Genomic DNA, 23,930 nt, shown 5'->3' on the forward strand with positions numbered 1-23,930 from the left:
GACAGGGAGGGGGGAGCAGGTGAATAAGCCCCGCCCATCTGACCGGACCACGGGAATTTACATGCATCTGAACTGATACAAAAATGGTATTTATGCATGAAAGGTGCGGGGTCAGGGGGAAGCAAAAGTACTAAGAGAATCTTTATGTGGCACACAATTGAATGATATCATTATATGATATATCAAAAAAGGGTGACAGATTCCCTTTAAGCCTCTCCAATGCAATATCTGCAATAGGTCTCTCCACCTACCATGTGCCTTTCTATGTATTCTCGACCTTCTCAATCTCCAAGTACAACTGATTTTTATTTCAGATTTTAGTATTAAAAGGAAATCAGGAACTTTAAACTACTATGTGACATTTATAATACTGATTTCTTTTAAGGTGGCAGAAAGGCCTTTGGACGCCCTTAGGACACCAGGGCCTTGGTGCAACTACTTCTGCCCCTTGTACAACCTCTCCCTGGGTAAATTATACATGGATCATTTCAGTACCTTAGCACATAAGAGAATGTCCAGAAAATCCAAGTGTCTCTTCTGCTTGATCTTCTCTAACTCGGTCTCCTGTTTTAGTGATTCTTTCCTAAGTTTGATTACGCTTTCTATATGAAACCGGAGAAAGCAAATTAGTAAATGAAGACCGCTCCCGCAATAGGTGTTTTTTTTGGGAGATTTCACCAAACTAGTTGCATGGTCCACCTCTGTGACATAATTGCCAAATCTCCTGTAACATCGAGGAGACTTTTGGAATAAGTGTAGACCTCTTGGACTGCCGTAAGAGTCAGCATGTTTCTTGGGTCTTGCCAAGCTTGTCTAAAAAAAAGTCGCAGAAACGGGGAGCGGAGAAGTGTGTAAAGGGCATAAAGACGTGTGGCTTGACTACAACCGAAAGTCATCAATGGTGGGCCTCACTCTTTCCAAATGTACATTCCTTATGGATGGTTGTCATAGTGATTTAGAAATTATGCTCCATGGTGAGAATGCAAAAAGCATCTTCTACACCACTGTGGCCAGGCTGGTCTATCATTGTATACAGTGCCTTGCGAAAGTATTCGGCCCCCTGGAACTTTTCAACCTTTTCCCACATATCATGCTTCTAATATAAAGACACCAAATGTTAATGTTTGGTGAAGAATCAACAACAAGTGGGACACAATTGTGAAGTTGAACGAAATGTATTGGTTATTTTAAATTTTTGTGGAAATACAAAAACTGAAAAGTGGGGCGTGCAATATTATTCGGCCCCTTTAACTTAATACTTTTTTGCGCCACCTTTTGCTGCGATTACAGCTGCAAGTCGCTTGGGGTATGTCTCTATCAGTTTTGTACATGGAGAGACTGAAATTCTTGCCCATTCTTCCTTGGCAAACAGCTCGAGCTCAGTGAGGTTGGATGGAGATCGTTTGTGAACAGCAGTTTTCAGCTCTTTCCACAGATTCTCGATTGGATTCAGGTCTGGACTTTGACTTGGCCATTTCTAACACCTGGATACGTTTATTTTTGAACCATTCCATTGTAGATTTTGCTTTATGTTTGGGATCATTGTCTTGTTGGAAGACAAATCTCCGCCCCAGTCTCAGGTCTTTTGCAGACTCCAACAGGTTTTCTTCAAGAATGGTCCTGTGTTTGGCTCCATCCATCTTCCCATCAATTTTAACCATCTTCCCTGTCCCTGCTGAATAAAAGCAGGCCCAAACCATGATGCTGCCACCACCATGTTTGACAGTGGGGATGGTGTGTTCAGGGTGATGAGCTGTGTTGCCTTTACGCCAAACATATCGTTTGGCATTGTTGCCAAAAAGTTCGATTTTGGTTTCATCTGACCAGAGCACCTTCTTCCACATGTTTGGTGTGTCTCCCAGGTTGCTTGTTGCAAACTTTAAGCAACACTTTTTATGAATATCTTTGAAAAATGGCTTTCTTCTTGCCACTCTTCCATAAACGCCAGATTTTTGCAGTGTACGAATGATTGTTGTCCTATGGACAGAGTGTTCCACCTCAGCTGTAGAGCTCTGCAGTTCATCCAGAGTGATCATGGGCCTCTTGGCTGCATCTCTGATCAGTCTTCTCCTTGCTTGAGATGAAAGTTTAGAGGGACGGCCGGGTCTTGGTAGATTTGCAGTGGTATGATACTCCTTCCATTTCAATATGATCACTTGCACAGTGCTCCTCGGGATGTTTAAAGTTTTGGAATTCATTTTGTATCCAAATCCGGCTTTAAACTTCTCCACAACAGTATCAGGGACCTGCCTGTTGTGTTCCTTGGTCTTCATGATGCTCTCTGTGCTTCAAACAGAACTCTGAGACTATCACAGAGCAGGTGCATTTATATGGAGACTTGATTACACATGACTGGATTATATTATCATCATTAGTCATTTAGGACAACATTGGATCATTCAGAGATCCACAAAGAACTTCTGGAGTGAGTTTTCTGCACTGACAGTAAAGGGGCCGAATAATATTGCACGCCCCACTTTTCAGTTTTTGCATTTCCAAAAAAATTTAAAATAACCAATAAATTTCGTTCAACTTCACAATTGTGTCCCACTTGTTGTTGATTCTTCACCTAAAATTTACATTTGGTATCTTTATGTTTGAAGCATGATATGTGGGAAAAGGTTGAAAAGTTCCAGGGGGCCGAATACTTTCGCAAGGCACTGTATGTGTAAAAGATTATAATAAGCTAATTTATTGGACTATTAAATATAAAAAAATCTAGTATTTTAATATAAAATTTACAACGTTAAAAAAATCTTTACTTAATTTTTTCTTTTTTTTAAAAACTTGTGAGTAATTTATGATCTACCTGTGTGTTTGTGTGCTATTTTCAGAGCTCTCCGGAAACGGAATCCATGTGGGCTCACGTTGAAAATAAAGTCATTATGATATGGAAAGTAGCAGGATCTATAATCCACAATGCAAGAGAGCTCATAGAGAGCCTTGATGTAGGCATTTTCACTGCAAAAAGAAGAAAGTGGTCACACATCTTACAGAGCCCAGTACTTGTCAAGGCTTCTACTAAGCCACAAAACAATTTGGAAAACCGACTGTTCACAAATTAATCTTTTCTTTATTATTGAATAATAAAAACAGCACATAAAATTGGGAGAATTAGCACTCATTCAGACGTTCTTTTCTTTCATACGAGTTCTATCCGTGTTTTTCATGGATAGAACAAACTCCTCTTACACAGTACAGCCTATGGGGCTGTACGCATTTCTGGTTTTTATGTGGATTGAGTGGTCCACTAAAAATCGCTGAGACACACCCGATATTTATCCAAGAGTCAGATCAAAATCAGCAATACACATCTATGGGTCCGTGAAAAACCGGGACAGCACTTCAATGCCATATGAGCTAAGTGGAAGAAGGTAGAGAAACGTTTCCTTTTTTTTTTGTATTTCTCATCTGAGAAAAAGTGATGAAACTTGAACCAAACTTGGATGAAACTGATGAAATCTTGCTGATCAAAACCACTCATAAAATTAGGATAATTTCTCTCATATGTGAAAAGAAAAAACAGACGTCTGAATGAGACCCAACCCAAAGGAAACTACAAAATTGTTGCGGAATACAGAAGATTAAATTATATCAGTATGCTAAGGAACACTAGATAATATTTTATTTGAAAAATCAACCGCACACTGAAGATAGTCAGAGTAATAAGTCATTGACATTACCCTATGATCAAGCGAGGCGAAACGTGTTTTGTGGTGTTCCAACACCGCAGGGTCTGTATAGACACCCTACCACTACGATACATTTCAGACTGCTTTGCTTCCATTACTCTGACTATTTTCAGTGCTGGATTGACTTTTTTTTATACTGTTTAGTAACTACATGATAAGCACATCTTGTATTGTTAGATATACAATGATGGCAAAAACCAAACCTGTTATTCTGGCAGTTGCTCTCGTAACTGAAGGCGCATTTCATGATGGTGTCCAGGGTCATGAGACTGACGTGATGGAAAAGCTCCACTGGTTTCTTATTTGGGACCAGTTTCTCCCATTTATCCTAAACAAGATTCAGCATTAACCCGAGTCATTACAATCAGAAAATAGGTTGGCTGTTTAAATCGACGTTTGGGTGACTGTGGTGGTTTGTAAACCTGTAAATTTCTCCTTACCAGCATAACATTAACACTGTCGGACGTCACTCTGACATATGGCTTCAGGACATCATAATGGAATCCCGGTGTCAACAGTCTCCGGTGCAGGAACCATTTATGCCCTGACAGCACCAACAAACCTTTCCCTGAATAATATGAAGGCCAAAGACAGGTCAAAGTAGGGGACCTATATTTCGAGTTAGTGTTACTGGACGGAGGAGCATGTACAATAATTGTAGATATAGTAGACCTAAATTGTAACGCTTATTTAGGTGAAAACATAGCCAATATTATTACATATGAGCGAATTGATTTGCTGGAAATCAAATTTGATCTCAAAGTTTTAAGTAAGATGCTACATCCGATAAATTTGAAAATTTGTAACTCGCTTTGTGTGCCTAGAGTGGCCACTGCTTTTTTACACATTGCAGAAGATTACATTAGCCAAAGAAGACTCATATGACCTCCGAAACACCTTGCAACTATCACATGGTATAACAATTAGGAGGGACCGCCATGTCCCTGACTAAATGGACTTTTGGATCAGCAGACTGGACCTGTGGAAAGAACTGACCCAATGTTGCTTTGGGCATACGACCAGCCTCTAGTGTACGGTCAAATGCTAAGTGATTTTGTCCTGCCCAATTGGACCATATCATCCTATGCAAGTGTTTAAAACCTTACAAAATGAATCCAGCATGAGACAAAGGTCAGTCTCCATTCCCCTTCAGCTGATGCCAATGAAAAGATTGTCCATAACATAGTCCTGCCCTTTTATTATGTTCTATTCTGTTCTGCTGCTTCCACCAATGCCTCTCCTGTGTGTTCATCATGTTTTATTTATACAGTACAACTGCTGCAGAGGTTCCTAGTACTGGTTCTACACAGCACAAGTCCTGCCTTTCCATTATATTGTATACAGTGCTATTGCTTCCACTGTGACTGGCAGTAGACAGGCACACATCTCCGGCTACTTCATTGTGTTTTATATCTCTATTGTACTGCTGGAGCTCTAACTTGAACAGGTAAATAAGAGAAACTTGAAACTTATCCCCCTAAAAAGTGGATAATTTTTGGATAACTTTTCAAAAAGCCATTGCTTTTTTCACTTTCCAAGTGGAAAACGGTTATGAACATAACACACACACACTCACTCAGATGTAACAGAAAAAGGGAAGACCTAGTACAAAGAGATGCCACACCCACACCCAGCTGGTCCCTGTACAGACTGGAAAGACCCTAGCCGCGCAACTCAAACACCATCTCTGACCTGGCTCCCTAAGAGGCCATTGAGGGGTTTCTCGTACCTCCTGAAGAATCAGAGGGAAGATTGTAACACCCTGCCCACAAGAGGAGAATAAACTGTGCAGGAAGATACCAAACCCAGGGTGATAAAATTAAAACATGTTCATAGAAGGTAGAGAGAGAAAACTAAGGAGAGCCAAATGTAAATGGAACAAGTATAACCTCTCAGAAACTTATAGAGGTGAAAGAAAGAGGAACTGGGAAGGAAAACAAACAGACTCACTGAAGGGATTCAACTGGCGTTTACCATGCAAGTTAAACTCCTTAGCTGAAGGCCTGGAACTCCTAAACCCAAGCTAACCTAGAGGTATAACCAGCAAGGAAGTTCAGTGAAGGATGAATATATAAAACCGAACCCAGAATGTGATAGGGTGGACCAAAACAGGAAAATGGAAAACACCTGGAGAGAAGCCAACTAAGAATAAGTTATAAAGACAATTAGAACCATCAGCATTTGTACAGAGAAGAAAAGGCAACAGCTCAGCAGACAGGGGAACTGACCACGCAGCAACATGTCAGCAGATCGAATCTCCAAACTGAGCCATGACAAAAACTTGTTGATGTGCATAAAAAAGTGATAATGTTTTGATGGCTTGTTAAATAGCCATTGCTTCTTTATTTTCCAAACAAACCTGTTGCTTCTTTCAAAGAAGGGATAATTTTTACACCACCTCTTGCCAAAAAGCCTTGGCTTATTATATTTACATTGCATGTGTATAAACATAAGCATTGCAAGCATCTTCCTCCAAAAAACATTTTTTGGAATATTAATTAGTAATTGGAGGATTTGCAGTGCCTTCAACTTACCTCAAATTGTTTTTTGGGGAAAAATTTGGCTAAAGCTGTTAAATTTGACTTTCAAAAGATTTTTTTACCTTTAAATATTAATTGTTCAGAGATATGTGAAAATCTATGAAGTTTATTAAAATATGAGAAATACATTATTATGAGGCAAACTTTCTGAAAAGTTCAAGGTCATGTTACATACCTATAATTGGGGTTAGGAAGTGAAAGGCAAGGTTGTCCTTTGGATCTATAAAAAAAAGTGTGTATATATATATATATATATTTAAGATTGTAATAGAGTAAATAAAAGTCTATACCACTGTACAATTGTAAGCTTCATTGTCAGTAGATAGATGATCACATTACCTTGGAGCCAACAGTATCAAGAAGACCAAATGTTCTCTGAACAAACAGGTAATAATAATTTCCTTTATGCACACTGGACTTTTCCAGCCCATACCAGGGACATCAGGATGGCACAATGAAAATGCAATATTTCAATGACATTGCTATAATAATCTGATTTAAAACAATCCACGGATCAAGTGGGGAAAAGTATTTGACCCCCCAGATTTTGCACGTTTTCCCACCTACAAAGAATGGAGAGGTCTGTAATGTTTATCGCAGGTACACTTCAACTGCTAGAGACAGAATCTAAAAATAAAAAACAGAAAAATCAAATTGTATGATTGTTAAATAAATAAATTGCATTTTATTGCATGAAATAAGTATTTGATCACCTACCTACCAACAATAATTCACAGACCTGTTAGTTTTTCTTTAAGAAGCCCTCCTACTCTGGGTTGGGCTAAAGGACAATAGGCAAGCAGCTTGGTGAGAAGGCAACAACTGTTGGTGCAATTATTAGAAAATGGAAGAAACACAAGATGACTGTCAATCTTCCTCGGTTTGGGGCTCCATGCAGGATCTCGCCTTGTGGGGTAAGGATGATTCTGAGAAAAGTTAGAAATCAGCCCAAAACTACATGGGAGGACCTGGTCAATGACCTGAAGAGGGCTGGGACCACGGTCTCAGCATTACCGCTAGTAACACACTAAACCGTCATAGATTAAAATCCTGTAGGGCACATAAGGTCTCCCTGCTCATGCCAGAACATGTTCAAGGAGGAGGTCATGTGGTCAGATAAGACCAAAATAGAACTTTTTGGTATCAACTCCACTCACCATGTTTGGAGGAAGAAGATAGATGAATACAACCCAGAGAACACCGTCCCAACCATAAAGCATGGTGGGGGAAGCATCACACTTTGGGGGTGCTTTCCTGCAAAGGGTACAGGATGACTGCACGGTATTGAAGGGAGGATGTTTGGGGTCATGAATTGTGAGATTTTGTGAAAACAACCTCCATCCCTCAGAGCATTGAAGGTGGGTCGTGGCTGGGTCTTCCAGCATGACAGTGACCCAAAACACACAGTCAGGGCAACTAAGGAGTGGCTCCTTAAGAAGCATTTCAAGGTCCTGGAGTGGCCTAGCCAATCTCCAGACCTGAACCCAATAGAAAATCTTTGGAGGGCGCCGAAACTCAATGTTGCACAGTGATCAGTATGGAGGAGGGGGTCAAAATCCCTGCTGCAGTGTGTGCAAACCTGGTCAAGAACTACAGGAAATGTCTGACCTCTGTAATTGCAAACAAAGGATTCTGTACCAAATATTAAGTTCTGTTTTTCTATTGTATGAAAAACTTATTACATGCAATAAAATGCAAACTAAATATGTAAAAATCATACAATGTGATTTTCTGAGGTTTTTTTTTATAGTTAGATTCTGTCTCTCACAGGTGAAGTGTACCTACGATAAATATTACAGACCTCTCCATTCTTTGTAGGTAGGAAAACTGGCAAAAATCGGCAGTGTATCAAATACTTATTTTTTTTCCACTTTATATTCGCGATCAGGGAAAATAATTGCTTCTGTTTCAGGCTCCAGAATTTTTGGCCTTTTGAAACCACAGAAATGTTATATTAACCTGAATTATCTATCTACCATGTGTATAGGTTGCTAAAAATATGCCTGGAAGCATGGTGGTCATACTATTCCTCTAGGATGTTCCTATAGGAAAATATCACATATATTAGAATCATTTCCTGCAACCATCCTTCATTGCATATAATTAGCCATCCACCTCTCACCTGTCAAGAAAGAGGTGAGAGGTCCAGATGAGACCTTTTCAAAATATTGCATCCAGAGACACCCAAAGTCAGATCCCGGAGAGGCAACCACAGGATTGTAAATCTGTTAAAATTCCAGTAGTTCTATTCTGCAGGAACTCTCACCGATCCAGTTTCTTTTTTTTATCCATTTTTGTGTTGTACTGTTTTGCATTAATGTATATCCTTTTACTTGATTTTTTAAATTTTCGCATCTATATATCTTTATAATTAAAGCTAAAGTTTAAATAAGCTTGTTCCTTGCTTCTCTTAATGTACCCACAAGCTCAAAGAGGGAAAGTAAATCTTGAGCTGGCTTTGGGGGTCATTGTCAGCCTTTACACTTGCATCCGAGTCACGTGTTCAACGGGTACTTGAATCGTGAAAAGGATATATTCATTAAACATGGACAGGTTTATAACACTGATTAACATAAAAAGGTGCTATGAACTACACAGAGCATTCGAGTGGCAAAAAGTCATAAAAAAAAGTTTTAGTCCCCATTCATGATTGCCTTTGAACCAGTTTTTTGTCTGTTTTGCGCCCTTTTTGTTTGCACCCAATACGCTATTCTATTTGCACTTGGTGTATTTTGTATGTGCTCTCCTCTTTTTGTTTTTTGATTTCCCACTTTACGGGCAGAGTTTCGTGACTCCAGATGTTTTCGCTAAATTCATCAATTGCGACTTTTCAAAAAAAAATTGGTAAATTTGGCGCAGCTCTACTCCAGTTCCCCTGGTTTTGTGCATGTTTTCAGAAATCATATCTTTTGTGACATTTTAAAAAAGATGCAACTTTTTGCTCAAAAGTCATAAAAATGGTTAATAACAAGAAAAAGGCTTTCTTTTTTAAACTTTGCACCAAATTCATGAACCGCATTATAAATTTGGCGCAATAAAAGTGAACGAGTATCTCAAGACATGAAAAGAACCCATAAATGATTAATCTGAGCCTTTATTTTTTTTTAGAAAAAAAGGGACATATCTGATATTGCAATTTTGTCCTTATCAGGGCTGAGTTGCAATACTAGACATTGCTTTAAAAAAAATGTTCCACAAACAATTACAAGAAGTTCTTGTGGAAAAAAAAAATCATTGCACAAAGTTTAATAAGTCATTAAAACACATACAGTAGAGAGAACATGAAAAAGGTATAGAAAAGAATGCAAATGTAAAAAAAAATAAATAAAATAATATACAATAAAATTGAAAACCAGAATTATTTCTCACCTTGTCTGGACAAAATGGCCTTCATATAATTTGGATGATAGACAATGAGAAAGGCAAAGAAATTTCCAAGCCACAGGGGGAAGGCGCAGTCAAATCGTTTTGCAAAACTATTCATTAGGTCCAAATCAGTCCCATCTCGCTTAAACTGTTAAGAAGAAAGATTTCAGCTAAAACCCTTGATGGTCCAACCAGTATCCAGAGGAGAAGATCCATCCAGACTACACATATTAATAAAATTTCCATATATAGAGCATCATGTTCTGCAATCTTGTGACCTTCAGTCACCTCCAAATATGGATGACTTCTGCTAAAGCTTTGTAGCCCAATAAATGCAATCTGATCCATGCGCAAATAATTAGAATGGTGCCTTTAACCCCTTCCCAAGATAGTACCGCCTTAATAGTCAGACATAAGGGTGTCCTATGTTCAGCTACCATGTGTTTGGACTCTGCTAACATCAAGCTTTTCCAGTTTCTAGTATCTCATCAGATTTCTGTGATTGCCGCAACCAGCATCTATGGAGAACACCACCAGCTGGTTAACCCATCATTTGCTATAAGCCTCAAGAACAGGTATTAGAGTGTTTTCACATTACTTACATCTGCTGCTTAACCTATTGTTTGCAGCCAGCATCATGAGCTGTATGTAGAGACTGTTATCACTATGTTACAATCTGCTGTGGGTTCTATAACTTGCATATGCTCTGGCTAGCCCATTGTTTGCTGTATGCATCATGAATTGTTATTAGAGTCAGTTCACATTACTACCTGTTGTGAGTTCATTTTTCCCTTCGTCACTGAGGTCTGGTGAACTCCCTATTCTGGTAAAGGAAGGTAATGAGCCTGATTATCAGGCACCTGAGCCTAATGAGGATGACTGGCTGAGTGGAGTCACGGACTGGATATAAGGCTGTCGATGCCCTTCTGCCCTGCGGGTGATTTCTCTCTGGACTTCTAGGACACCAGTCTGATTCCTGCTCCTCTAAAGCTAAGTTTTCTGCTTTGCCTGTTAGCATTTGTGCTTTGTTTTTGTTTTCCTTGCTTTTCTGGATTCTTCCATTCCCTGCTGGGGTGAGCTGAATCTCCTTTTGCCAGTTGCTCTGTCTTCAGAATATTCCTGAGTACTGACATAGCTTTTTTGAAGCCTAGCGTCTTCAGGGCCTTTTTCACTGTCAGTCTGTTGGCTCTTATTTTCATAGGGTTTTTCACGGATTGCAGACAGCAGCCTTCCTGTCCTTTCCTATCTAGTTAGCTTGGGCCCCGTCTTTGCTCAGTCTATCTTTCTGTCTGTGTTAGTGTTTTCATCTTGCTTCACCGTCATTATATGTTGGGGGCTGCCTATTGCTTTGGGGTCTGCTCTGGGGCAGTTTAGATTTCCCCTTTCTTTCTTTAGGCCTATTTAATTCTCCGGCTGTGATCGAGGGGTCTAGGGCATCGTAGGAACCCCCCACGGCTACTGTTAGTTGTTGTGGATAGGATCAGGGGTCTGCAATCCGATAGCTGCCAACCTCTCTGGTTTTCTGGACTTAGCTAGCATTTCTGTTTTTGCTTCCTACGGTGACTCAATCATAACAGAATCACCCACCATACCACAGATCCTAGGGTACTCAATAGCAGGAAAGAATTGTGTTAAAAAAAAAAAAAAAAAAAAAAAAGGTGTGTGTATATTCTTTAATCTATATCTCTGAGGCCGTAGGGGGAATTTTTTTTTCTCTCAATGGAGATAAAGCAATTGTCTGATCGTGTGGAGCAGCTCGCTGCGGAAGTGAGGGGAATTTCCGCCTACCTTGCTCGTTCGCATGCTGTTGAACCAAAGATCCCTACACCTGATGTATTTTTTGGGGATCGATCTAAATTTTTGAGTTTCAAAAATAATTGTAAATTATTTTTTGCCTTGAAGCCTAACTCGTCAGGGAGCTCCACGCAGCAGGTTAAAATTGTCATCTCTTTGCTGCGTGGCGATCCCCAGGATTGGGCGTTTTCTTTGAAACCAGATGATCCTATTCTGACTAGTGTGAACGCATTCTTTCAAGCTTTGGGGTTGTTGTATGACGAACCTAATGCTATTGATCAGGCTGAAAAGACACTGTTGGCATTGAACCAGGGTCGAGATTCTGCAGAGTTGTACTGTCAAAAGTTCCGAAAGTGGGCTGTCCTTACTACCTGGAATGATAATGCCTTGGCTGCTCTCTTTCGGAAGGGTTTGTCAGAAGCCGTAAAAGATACTATGGTGGGATTTCCTGTTCCCTCTGGTCTGGACGATTCTATGTCATTAGCCATTCAGGTTGATCGGCGTTTACGTGAACGCAGGATTGCACGAGAGGTGTTGCCACCGGTTGAACAGACGTCTGAACCTATGCAATGTGATAGAGTTTTGTCTAAGGCGCAACGTCAGGAGTTCAGAAGGCGTAATAAGCTGTGTTTTTTCTGTGGAGATGCCTCGCATATTATTTCTGTTTGTACTAAACGAGAGAAACGCTTTGCACACACGTTTTCTGTTGGTGGTGTTCAACCTAAGTTTCTTCTGGCAATTACTCTGATCTGCTCCCTGTCCACATTTTCCGCCAAGGCTTTTGTGGATTCGGGAGCAGCGCTAAACCTAATGGACTTGGATTTTGCTAAACGTTGTGGATTTCCGATGACACCTCTGCAGATGCCTATCCCTTTGAGGGGGATTGATGCTACTCCTTTGGCTAAAAATAAACCTCAGTTTTGGACCCAGGTGGTCATGCGGGTTGCCCCAGACCATCAAGAAAATTGCAGATTTTTGGTCTTGCATGGTCTGCATTATGCCGTTGTTCTGGGGTTTCCCTGGTTGCAAATTCATAATCCAGTTTTGGATTGGAAATCTGTGTCTGTGGTGAGTTGGGGTTGTCGGTGTGCCTTTAGTGAGGCTCCGTTTTTTTCCACCTCTCCGCAGTCGCATGATGTTCCTGACTATTTGGCGGACTTTTATGATGTATTTAGTGAGAATGAGTCTGCGTCCTTGCCTCCTCATAGGAGTTATGACTGTGCAATTGAACTAAGCCCGGGGTGTAAATTTCCCAAGGGTCGGCTCTTCAATTTATCTGTACCCGAGCACGAGGCTATGCGGTCCTATATTACGGAGGCGTTGGAGAAGGGTCATATTAGACCATCCTCTTCACCCTTAGGTGCCAGTTTTTTTTTTGTGGCCTAAAAGGATGGTTCTTTAAGGCCTTGTATTGATTATCGTGCCCTCAATAAAATTACTATTAAATATCAGTATCCGTTACCCCTGATTTCGGATCTATTCTCTAGAGTTAGAGGTGCTTGCTGGTTTACCAAGCTTGACCTCAGGGGGGCGTATAATCTTATCCGCATTAAGCAGGGGGATGAATGGAAGACAGCGTTTAATACTCCAGAGGGACATTTTGAGTACCTGGTGATGCCTTTTGGGCTCACTAATGCCCCTTCTGTCTTCCAGTGCTTCATGAACAATATTTTTCGAGACTTTGTCGATAAAATTTTGATTATCTATCTGGATGATATTTTGATCTTCTCCAAGGATTGGGATTCTCATGTGGAACATATTCGGACTGTGTTCCGGATCTTGAGGGAGAATTCCCTGTATGTCAAAGGATCTAAATGCCTTTTTGGAGTACAGAGGATTTCATTTTTGGGATTTATTTTGTCTCCGTCAACTATTGAAATGGACCCGGCCAAGGTACAGGCCATTTATGATTGGGTTCAGCCCACTTCTTTGAAGGCCCTCCAGAAGTTTTTGGGTTTTGCTAATTTTTATCTGAAATTTATAGCAAAATTTTCTAGTATTGCCAAGCCATTGACTGATCTGACTAAGAAGGGTGCTGATGTGTTGAATTGGTCTCCGGAGGCTGTTGCTTCCTTTCAGGAGCTGAAGCGAAGATTTACCTCCGCCCCGGTTTTGCGGCAACCTGATGTCTCACTCCCGTTCCAGGTAGAGGTGGATGCTTCTGAGATTGGTGCAGGAGCTGTTTTGTCCCAAAAGGATCCTGTAACATCTAAAATGAATCCCTGTGCTTTCTTTTCCCGAAAGTTCTCTCCATCTGAATGTAACTATGATGTGGGGAATCGGGAACTGCTGGCCATGAAATGGGCATTTGAGGAGTGGAGACATTGGTTGGAGGGAGCTAAACATCAAGTTGTGGTCCTCACTGACCACAAGAATTTGATTTACCTAGAGTCGGCTAAACGCTTGAACCCTAGACAGGCTAGGTGGGCCTTGTCTTTTACACGTTTTGATTTTGTGGTCTCTTTTCTTCCTGGAACTAAGAATGTCAAGGCAGACGCCCTCTCTAGGAGTTTCTTTGCTGATTCTCCTGTGGTGACCAAGCCTGCTACCATCTTAGGCGAAGGGGTAGTTCTTTCTGCCATCTCGCCCAATTTGAGCCTTGCTCTGCAAGAGTTCCAGGAGGACAAACCTGAGCGAGGTCCCAGTGGAAAGTTGTATGTTCCTGACCAGTGGAAGAAGAGAGTGATGTCTGAAGTTCATTGCTCTGCATTGGCTGGTCATCCAGGTATTTTTGGTACTAGAGATCTGGTGAGTCGCTCTTTTTGGTGGCCCACCTTGTCTCATGATGTCAGGAATTTTGTGCAGTCCTGTGGGACTTGCTCCCGGTCTAAATCTTGTTCTCGCTCTAGTGGGTTGTTGATGCCTTTGCCGGTCCCCAGGAGGCCATGGACCCATATTTCAATGGATTTCATCTCTGATATGCCAGTCTCTCAAAGAATGACTGTTATTTGGGTGATTTGTGATAGGTTCTCTAAGATGGTTCATCTTGTACCACTCCCTAAGTTGCCATCTTCCTCTGAGTTGGTGCCCCTGGTTTTGCAACAGGTGGTTCACTTACACAGGATTCCCGTCTGGCTAGACGGAGACTCCAGTATTTGGTTAGGTGGAAGGGTTATGGTCAGGAGGATAATTCCTGGGTCTCTGCCTCTGATATTCATGCCAAAAGATTGGTTCGTGCCTTTCATCGGGCTCACCCTGATCGCCCTGGTGGCGTGGTTGAGGGTTCGGTGACCCCTTCTCAAGGGGGAGGTACTGTTGTGAGACCATTTTCCCCTTCGTCACTGAGGTCTGGTGAACTCCCTATTCTGGTAAAGGAAGGTAATGAGCCTGATTATCAAGCACCTGAGCCTAATGAGGATGACTGGCTGAGTGGAGTCACGGACTGGATATAAGGCTGCCGACGCCCTTCTGCCCTGCGGGTGATTTCTCTGTGGACTTCTAGGACACCAGTCTGATTCCTGCTCCTCTAAAGCTAAGTTTTCTGCTTTGCCTGTTAGCATTTGTGTTTTGTTTTTGTTTTCCTTGCTTTTCTGGATTCTGCCATTCCCTGCTGGGGTGAGCTGAATCTCCTTTTGCCGGTTGCTCTGTCTTCAGAATATTCCTGAGTACTGACATAGCTTTTTTGAAGCCTAGCGTCTTCAGGGCCTTTTTCACTGTCAGTCTGTTGGCTCTTATTTTCATAGGGTTTTTCATGGATTGCAGACAGCAGCCTTCCTGTCCTTTCCTATCTAGTTAGCTTGGGCCCCGTCTTTGCTCAGTCTATCTTTCTGTCTGTGTTAGTGTTTTCATCTTGCTTCACCGTCATTATATGTTGGGGGCTGCCTATTGCTTTGGGGTCTGCTCTGGGGCAGTTTAGATTTCCCCTTTCTTTCTTTAGGCCTATTTAATTCTCCGGCTGTGATCGAGGGGTCTAGGGCATCGTAGGAACCCCCCACGGCTACTGTTAGTTGTTGTGGATAGGATCAGGGGTCTGCAATCCGATAGCTGCCAACCTCTCTGGTTTTCTGGACTTAGCTAGCATTTCTGTTTTTGCCTCCTACGGTGACTCAATCATAACAACTACCTGCTGTGTCTCCGCTTATATCTGTGTGCTGCTTCAGACCCCAACTGTTTTATTTTGCATCTGTCCTCCTGGTCCTGTGGCATCCAATGTATCCGGTTTCTCTTGTTTGTATGCCATCCAGCATAGCCAGTTGTCCAAGTCCTTACTGTTCCACACGCCTTTCAGCCTTCTGTACCAACATCCTGGGTTCACGTGTCCACCCTGACCAGTGACTTCATGAATGGACCTCACTAGCTGAGCCAACCAGTGAAATACAAGACCTGACATTGTAACGTTGAAGAACGTCTCCTGTGACACTTTGGAGAAACAGCCGTCCCACTGGTTTCATGAACAAATCGATGTAATGCCATCATTAGTGTCCTCGGAATGAAGTCTCTCAGGAGTAGAATAAGTGTGTTCGCTAAAAGGCCTCTTCATGATCTCACTCCACTGTTCTCAAAGACTATCCTGGCGCACAGTAATACGGCAATAGAGTCTAAAATGGAAGTCCACCTTCTTCTGCAATGGGTACCGCTTTGTCTTGGACACAATGATAGTCTTCATTCCAGGTTACTAATAGCTCGGTGTTACATTGATTGTGGAATCAGTGGTGCTGCCATTTTTCCATTGTGATCCATTCATCACAACAGTGCCAGGCCACATGTTGCTTGTGCTACTGTGAGAAGTCTAAACATGTTGGCATGGCCGCAGCATCTCTGGACTTGTCTACCATCAAGCACATCTGGGACATAATTGGTCGACATTTGCAAAGGGAGCTGCGATCTTTATGATTTGTGTGCCCAAGTGCACTCAGCATTGCAGAACATTCTGCAGACAACCATTAATATCATTGATAGAAGCCAATGAAAGTGCGGAGTCTTCTGCACGTGGCATTCATACTAGATATTGAATTGTAAGCTTGCGAGCAGGGCCCTCATTCCTCTTGGTATCTGTTATGATCTATGTGATTATTGTTATTCTGTAATGTCTATTGTCTGTACAAATCCCCTCTGAAATGTAAAGTGCTGCGGAATATGTCGGCGCTATAGAAATAAAATTATTATTATTATTGAATTAATTAAAAGGGTTTGAAAATGTTGTTTCCATGTTGAGGAGTGTAGATAGAATTGGTAGCAGATACATAACTTGTTCATTACATCTTCTGTTTTCAACAGAGGTACATACATAGTGGTTACACGTGGTGTAAGTTTCTCGTTCTACTTTTTCTTTTTGCATTTTAATGAACCACTAATAAAGTAAAATATATATATTTTTTATCAACGGATGAATATGTTAAAATTCCTTCTACTCATTTGTTTGTGCCGATTCTACCAGCTGAATATCATCTGATGATAACAGCACAGATTGCATCATTCAACAGCGCTGGTGAGCTTTTTTTTCTTTTTTTTTTCTCACTGTTGTAACTTGTCACGTCCTCCCTGTGAGCTCTGTACTCTCTAACTTTATTGACCTTACAAGCAACACACCCCTTTTGCTCCCGACACTCATCCCTACCGCAGTTCCCTGACCCGACACTCATCCCTACCGCAGTTCCCTGACCCGACACTCATCCCTACCGCAGTTCCCTGACCCGGTGTCTGCAGTGTCACTCCCTAATCTCCCCAATATCACATATAAAAGACTTATTAATGCAATAAACAGTTGTATCAGGCAACAGAGAACACATTAGCACGTTATATCATTAAGTCGTCAGCAACATTTTTATTGAGTGACTTCCAAGCTCCCTATTTTAATGGTTACCAGGATCTATAAGGCAAGAACTCTGCAGAAGCAACAACAGCAGCAACAACAACAACCGCAACAGCAACAACAGACCATTAGGTAAATGGATTCTTATCCTTTAGGACACAGTCGGAATATGAGACGACTGCATTTATAAAGACCGATATATAACTATGAACACAGTCCCTTTAAAGAACATATTTCTTGTATGGTCTCTTATTACCATCAGATTTCAGTCCCAGTGAAAAAAATCCATCAAAAATGGTCAGAACGGGAAAACCACACAAAAGAATAGAAGTATACCCTAACCAGCACCATATTGACTTTTGCATAATGCAGCCAGCAGAGTGTATACTCCAAATATTAACTAACAGTAATTGCCCTGCATGGACCAACAGATATGTGCCATCCAGTTACTTCTTCCGGCTCAACAATCGCCATCTAGCACCGGGGTCACATATATGTAAGGACCTCGGGGTGGAGTTCACACATAATTAGTGTGACACTTTAAATAGGTCAACAGATTCATTCAGGAACCGAAAACCTAAACACTTGCAGACGCTGCACCTGCCAGTGAACATTAGAAATGGTTTTGTATCTGTTATGAAAATTTCCACTTAATGAGAAGATGCAGAGACTTCGAAAACAGAAAAATTAAAATGCAAATCCCATGAGAAAGTTGTGTCAATCACCATTTTTGGAAGGAAATCCAACGTCACTTAGGCCAGTTTCACACGTCAGTGGCAGATGGCGTCCATGTGCCATCCGTGTGCCATCCGTATGCGTTTTTAGGAGTCATAGGGTTAATATTGAAACCAATTTTTACACTACACGGACACACGGATCACACACGGACGGTACACACGGACATACGGATAGCACACGGATGGCCTACGTATCCACACGGACAGCTCCGGTACCGGTTTTTCCGGTACCGGAATTATCTGGACGTGTGAAACCACCCTTACCTTGTGAGCGATGCCATACAGCCAGTGACGTTTAGGACCCGGGAAAGCACTGAGTGTTCTCTCCAGCTTCTTCTGTGTCAGGAAGACTCTGGAGACCTTGTAGACCAGGTACAGGACACACAGGTAGGCTGCCCAGTGCAGGAGCTCGGCGAGGCTCAGGGAGTAGAGACCAGGCAGCGTGGAAGAAGCCATGTCTGGATTTTCCTGCTATACATCCAGGAACATATATAATAGTACCAGGAGGAGCTACAGTCTCACATATCCAAAGGGCACTGAATGAAGGAGGTGACTATTACCTGGGGAAGGTGTGAGCACCGGCTCATACACAGACAGTCCACTGATCAGTGCACCAGGGAAAATGGATTGTGCGGAGTGAGAAGGCAGGCGGCCATAATGGAATTGTTATGTATTAAAGATATTTCTCTGTAGGGGGCTTTGGAGCCTTCTATTATATAGACAATGCACCGCTATAATAATAGGTGAAGAAATTAATCCAGACAGGATTTAGAACCTCTTAAAAAAATGCAGAAAATATTGTTGAAGAGTGAAGATCAACTTTAAATGAAAGGTTCACACTGCATGAACCAAGGGCAGACGCTGGCTGCACGACTGCATCTAAGGCTAAGGTCACACTATCAGTATTTGGTCAGTATTTTACATCAGTAATTAGAAGCCAAAACCAGGAGTGGAACATTCAGAGGAAAAGTATAATAGAAACACGTCACCACTTCTGTATTTATTACCCACTCCTGATTGTGGCATACAAATACTAATGGAAAATACTGACCAAATACTGATTGTGTGAATATAACCATATGATCTGAAATGTTGCAGAGTTTCACAATAGATATACTTTGGTAAGCCAGCTGTGGACTATGTGTCTTGGCTGAGAAGTATTGATGGGATAAGGAGTTATCTGAGCATGCTCAGGTGCTGAGCGTCTTCTGGGTGCTCGAATACTATGCTCAAGTAACCCAGACTATGTCTCGCGTCTATTTGACAGCCACAACACATGCAGGGATTCCCTAACAAACAGGCAACTCTAATGCGATCTAAGAGCGGCTTTGCCTAGCCCCAATCCATATGATTGACAGCTGTCTCCCTTTAAACATAGCTGTAGAGAAAGGCATGGACAGCCCATCTAAAATTCATACATCAACCTAAAGCCGAGAGGCAAAGTCTACCATTCGGATCAGACTGCATGATGCCCACTGCCACGTCTTAGTGGATCCCTAACCTTGTAGGTGTGGCGCCATGCACCAACCATAGGGAAAGACCTTTTCTGGAGCAGAGCTGGAAGAAAACAGCCAGGAACTAGTGATGAGCGAGTATACTCGTTGCTCGGTTTTTCTCCAGCATGCTCGGGTGATCTCCGAGTATTTGGATTTGCTCAGAGATTTAGTTTCTGTCGACACAGCTGCATGATTTACGGCTGCTGGGCAGCCTAAATACATGTGGGGAATGCCGGTTTGTTAGGGAAGTGTATCATTCCCTTTACAATTCACGAATACTTACTACTTAGTGTTGATAAATTACATAAAATCCCAATGAAATGCATATAAATTTGCGGGTTTAATGTGAAAAAATTTTGAAAAGTTTGCGGGGTATGAGTACTTTTTCAAGGCACTGTATTTGGTCCAGAATATGGGCGCTAAAGCAATATAGTGTTAAAAGAGGAACATCCACCTTAAGGATAGGGTTTTATGGCTACTTTAAGCATGTGCTTGTGTTAAAATCACAAACGTAACTTCAATTATTTCTTCTGGGGAAAACATAAAAAAAAATTGTCAAAATGTATTGCTAAGGAAACGATTAATGTTGCCTCGCTTTCACAATGTTAGAATGATTTGCATGTCTTCTACCTAATTCTGTAGTGAAGTCCATAAAGTCAGGTGTCTTTAGATGACCAGAAGCACCTTTTTCCACATGCCATGTAGAGGGCACAGCGACCATGTGGAAGAAGGTGCTCAGGTCAGATGAGACCAAAGTAGAACTTTTTGGGCTAAATACAAAGCGCTATGTGTAGAGGAAAACAAAACACTGCATATCAACCTGAAAGCACTATCCCCACCATCAAACATAGTGGTGGCAGCAACATGCTGTGGGGCGGCTTCTCCAGCAGGGACAGGGGAGCTGGTCAGAGTTAATAGGAAGATGGAAGGAGCCAAATACAGGGAAATCCTGGAGGAAAACTTGTTTGTAGGCTGCAAAAGAAATGAGACTGGGGCATAGGTTCACCTTCCACGAGGACAATAACCCTAAACATACTGCCACAGCTACAATGGATTATTTAGATCAAAGTATATTCATGTGTGTGAATTGCCCAGTTACAGGGGCGGACTGGGCTGGGTGGCAGGGAGGCATATGCCCCCCGGGCCGCTTCCCCAGCAGCTGTGCAGGGCTGGCCGCCTGATGGCCCTGCACAGTGAACTGCGTGTGACCGTGTCTGCTGTGCTGTGATGTGGCCGGCAGCAGACACGGCCGCGCACTTGTCTGTCTCAGCTGCGGTCTGCGGCTGTAAGCTTATGAGACGGACTGTGTTGTGCTCGCAGGCGGCGCGATGACGTCATTGTCTCGCGCCGCTCTACAGGCCAGAAGAGGACACGGAGGGCGCGGTGCCAGGAATCAGGAAAAGGTGAGTATAAACTTTATTATGTTTTATATTAACGGGCTGTGGGTCCATCATACTGTATATATGGGGTTGGGTTGGGGCCATCATCCTGCTTATATGGGGGAAAACGGGGGCCATCATACTGCACAGAGGCATATCTAGGCTCTCTGGCACCCGGGGCAAGAATTCGGTTCGGCGCCCCCCCAAGTACATATGCGACTTGCACACTTAGCCATGTACCCACGAGCTGCTCCTCCTAATGCTCTCAATTTTCAGTAAAAAACTGAGAGAAGCAGGAAGAGAAGCTCGTTGTCAAGTATGAAAATCGCACATGAGTGAAGTGTCCATGTGATGAGTACTGGAACCTGCAGAGCTGAATCCTGACATTGCAGGCTTCTGAATTCTCACAACGAATGCACTGCACACATTTAGGATTCTCCCTTGCCGATATACAGTCATGTCAGCACAAGTATGTGATTTATATACTTCTGGCCACATTCCGACTAGACGTGCCCGGCCTCGCTCCGTTCATTTTCATTGAGTGAGGCCACACATGTCTAGTCAGCATGTGACCGCATGGATGTAAATTACCGGCATGAGAGAATCCTAACAGCGTTCAGTGAGCACTGTGAGAATTCAATTGTCTGCAGTCACATAGAATGACTGCAGGCTCCGTACAAACCTGGACAAACCCCTTTAATGTTCCTAACAAATAAAAACATGAAAATTAGTCAGTATCACAAATAACATTTACATCCAAGTACCTTATAGATGACGTCGTCTCTGCAGTCAGTCACCTTTTCTTCTAGACCCCATGATGAGTTTTCTCATCCACAGCCGTCTCTGTAGACTTCCATCTTCTCCGGTCTTCTGCAGCAAATCTCCACACGACGCCCTAAAGATAGAAGTGTCATTATAATGCTCCCGAATAAAAATGTCTGCAATATACTGTCCCCTCACACTATTCCCCTCCCTCCTCATACTGTCTCCTCTAACATCCCCCCTGTTCACCATACTGTCTCCTCATATATTTACCCCCTCACTCTCTATACTGTCTGCTCACACATATCCCCGACTCCCCATACTGTGTCCACTTACATTAACCCATTCGCTCCCCATACTGTCTGCAGTGCACCAATCCCCCATACTGTTTCCTCATACATACTCTTTATTTTGTGTCCTCAAATCTCCCCACACATTAAATCCCCCCATCCCCCACATACATTAAGTACCCCCATCCCCATTCCAAATCCCCCCACACATTAACCCAATCCCCACTCATTAACCCCCATCAGCACTCCAAATACCCCCACACATTAACCCCAACCCCACTCATTAACGCCCCCATACATTAACCTCCATCCCCATTCATTAACCCCCGCACACATTAACCCAATCCCCACTCATTAACCCCATCACCACTCCAAATCCCCCCACACATTAAATAACCATCTGCACTCCAAATACCCCCACACATTAACCCCCATCCCCATTCATTAACCCCCACACACATTAACCCCCATCCCCACTCATTAATGCCCCCACACATTAATCCCCATCCCCATTCATTAACCCCCGCACACATTAACCCAATCCCCACTCATTAACCCCCATCTCCACTCCAAATCCCCCCACACATTAACCCCATGGCATCCCCACTCATTAACCCCCATCCCTACTCTAAATACCCCCACACATTAACCCCATGGCATCCCCACTCATTAACCCCCATCTCCACTCCAAATCCCCCCACACATTAACCCCATGGCATCCCCACTCATTAACCCCCATCCCTACTCTAAATACCCCCACACATTAACCCCATGGCATCCCCACTCATTAACCCCCATCCCCACTCTAAATACCCCCACACATTAACCCCATGGCATCCCCACTCAATAACCCCCATCCCCACTCTAAATACCCCCACACATTAACCGCCATCCCCTCTACAAATCCCCCCCATCTCCACTCATTAACTCCCCCTCATCTCCCATCTTCGGTGGTTCTTCAGCTCCACAGAGGAGCACACTTACCACCAGCGTTTGCTTTGGGCGCCGGGGAGTGACGTCAGCAGCGTGATCACATGACATGATCACGCTGCTGACGTCGCTCTGGCCCGGCGGTCAGAGCTTCAATTGTACAGGCGTCTGTATAGACGCCAGTACAATTGCTCCCTGGGAGCCGGCACATGCTCCTTCTCTGCGCCGGCTGTCAGCTTGACAGCCGACACAGAGAACCGCCGACTCTCAGGCCGGGGGGGCGGCAGAACGCAGCCGCCAGGGAGGACACTGCGGACCGCTGCATTAGGCGGCCCGACTGCGCCCCCCTGCTAGCTGCGCCCGGGGCAACTGCCCCGGCTGCCCCCCCCTAGATACGCCACTGATACTGCATATATGGGGGCTGGGGACATCATACTGCATATATCGGGGAAAACGGGGGCCATCATACTGCATATATGAGGACTGGGGACATCATACTGCATATATGGGGGCTGGGGACATCATACTGCATATATGGGGGAAAACGGCCGGGGGTCATCATACTGCATATATGGGGGCTGGGGCCATCATACTGCATATATGGGGGCTAGGGACATAATACTGCATATATCGGGGAAAACGGGGGCCATCATACTGCATATATGAGGGCTGGGGACATCATACTGCATATATGGGGAAAACGTAGGCCATCATACTGCATATACAGTTAGGTCCATATGTATTTGGACAGAGACAACATTTTTCTAGTTTTGGTTCTAGACATTACCACAATGAATTTTAAACAAAACAATTCAGATGCAGTTGGAGTTCAGACTTTCAGCTTTCATTTGAGGGTATCCACATTAAAATTGGATGAAGGGTTTAGGAGTTTCAGCTCCTTAACATGTGCCACCCTGTTTTTAAAGGGACCAAAAGTAATGGGACAATTGACTCCAAGGCTATTTCATGGACAGGTGTGGGCAATCCCTTCGTTATGTCATTCTCAATTAAGCAGATAAAAGGCCTGGAGTTGAATTGAGGTGTGGTGCTTGCATTTGGAAGGTTTTGCTGTGAAGGAAACATGCGGTCAAAGGAGCTCTCCATGCAGGTGAAACAAGCCATCCTTAAGCTGCAAAAACAGAAAAAAAAAACATCCAAGAAATTGCTACAACATTAGGAGTGGCAAAATCTA

The 23,930-nt window shown here is 42.9% G+C and overlaps 1 protein-coding gene across 2 annotated transcripts in view; it reads right to left on the minus strand.

Annotated features, from left to right (window-relative positions):
* The window catches only part of LOC141048615 (cytochrome P450 4B1-like), a 58,183-nt gene that overhangs the window by 6,549 nt on the left and 27,704 nt on the right, over window positions 1-23,930 (minus strand). Inside the window, exons 1-7 of one of the 2 annotated variants that reach the window (XM_073544378.1) lie at window positions 18,146-18,399; window positions 9,602-9,746; window positions 6,408-6,452; window positions 4,133-4,260; window positions 3,896-4,020; window positions 2,810-2,961; window positions 496-602 (exon numbers count right to left, since the gene is read on the minus strand). In XM_073544378.1, the coding sequence (XP_073400479.1) occupies window positions 496-602; window positions 2,810-2,961; window positions 3,896-4,020; window positions 4,133-4,260; window positions 6,408-6,452; window positions 9,602-9,746; window positions 18,146-18,337 (894 nt within the window). In that variant the 5' untranslated portion in view covers window positions 18,338-18,399. Of the gene's footprint in view, window positions 1-495; window positions 603-2,809; window positions 2,962-3,895; window positions 4,021-4,132; window positions 4,261-6,407; window positions 6,453-9,601; window positions 9,747-18,145; window positions 18,400-23,930 lie in introns of those variants that run through there. The other variant, XM_073544379.1, reaches the window with a different exon arrangement.

The sequence above is a fragment of the Dendrobates tinctorius genome, unplaced genomic scaffold (genome assembly GCF_039654945.1).
Source record: "Dendrobates tinctorius isolate UK_male_01 unplaced genomic scaffold, ASM3965494v1 ptg000138l, whole genome shotgun sequence".
Classification (NCBI taxonomy): domain Eukaryota; kingdom Metazoa; phylum Chordata; class Amphibia; order Anura; family Dendrobatidae; genus Dendrobates; species Dendrobates tinctorius.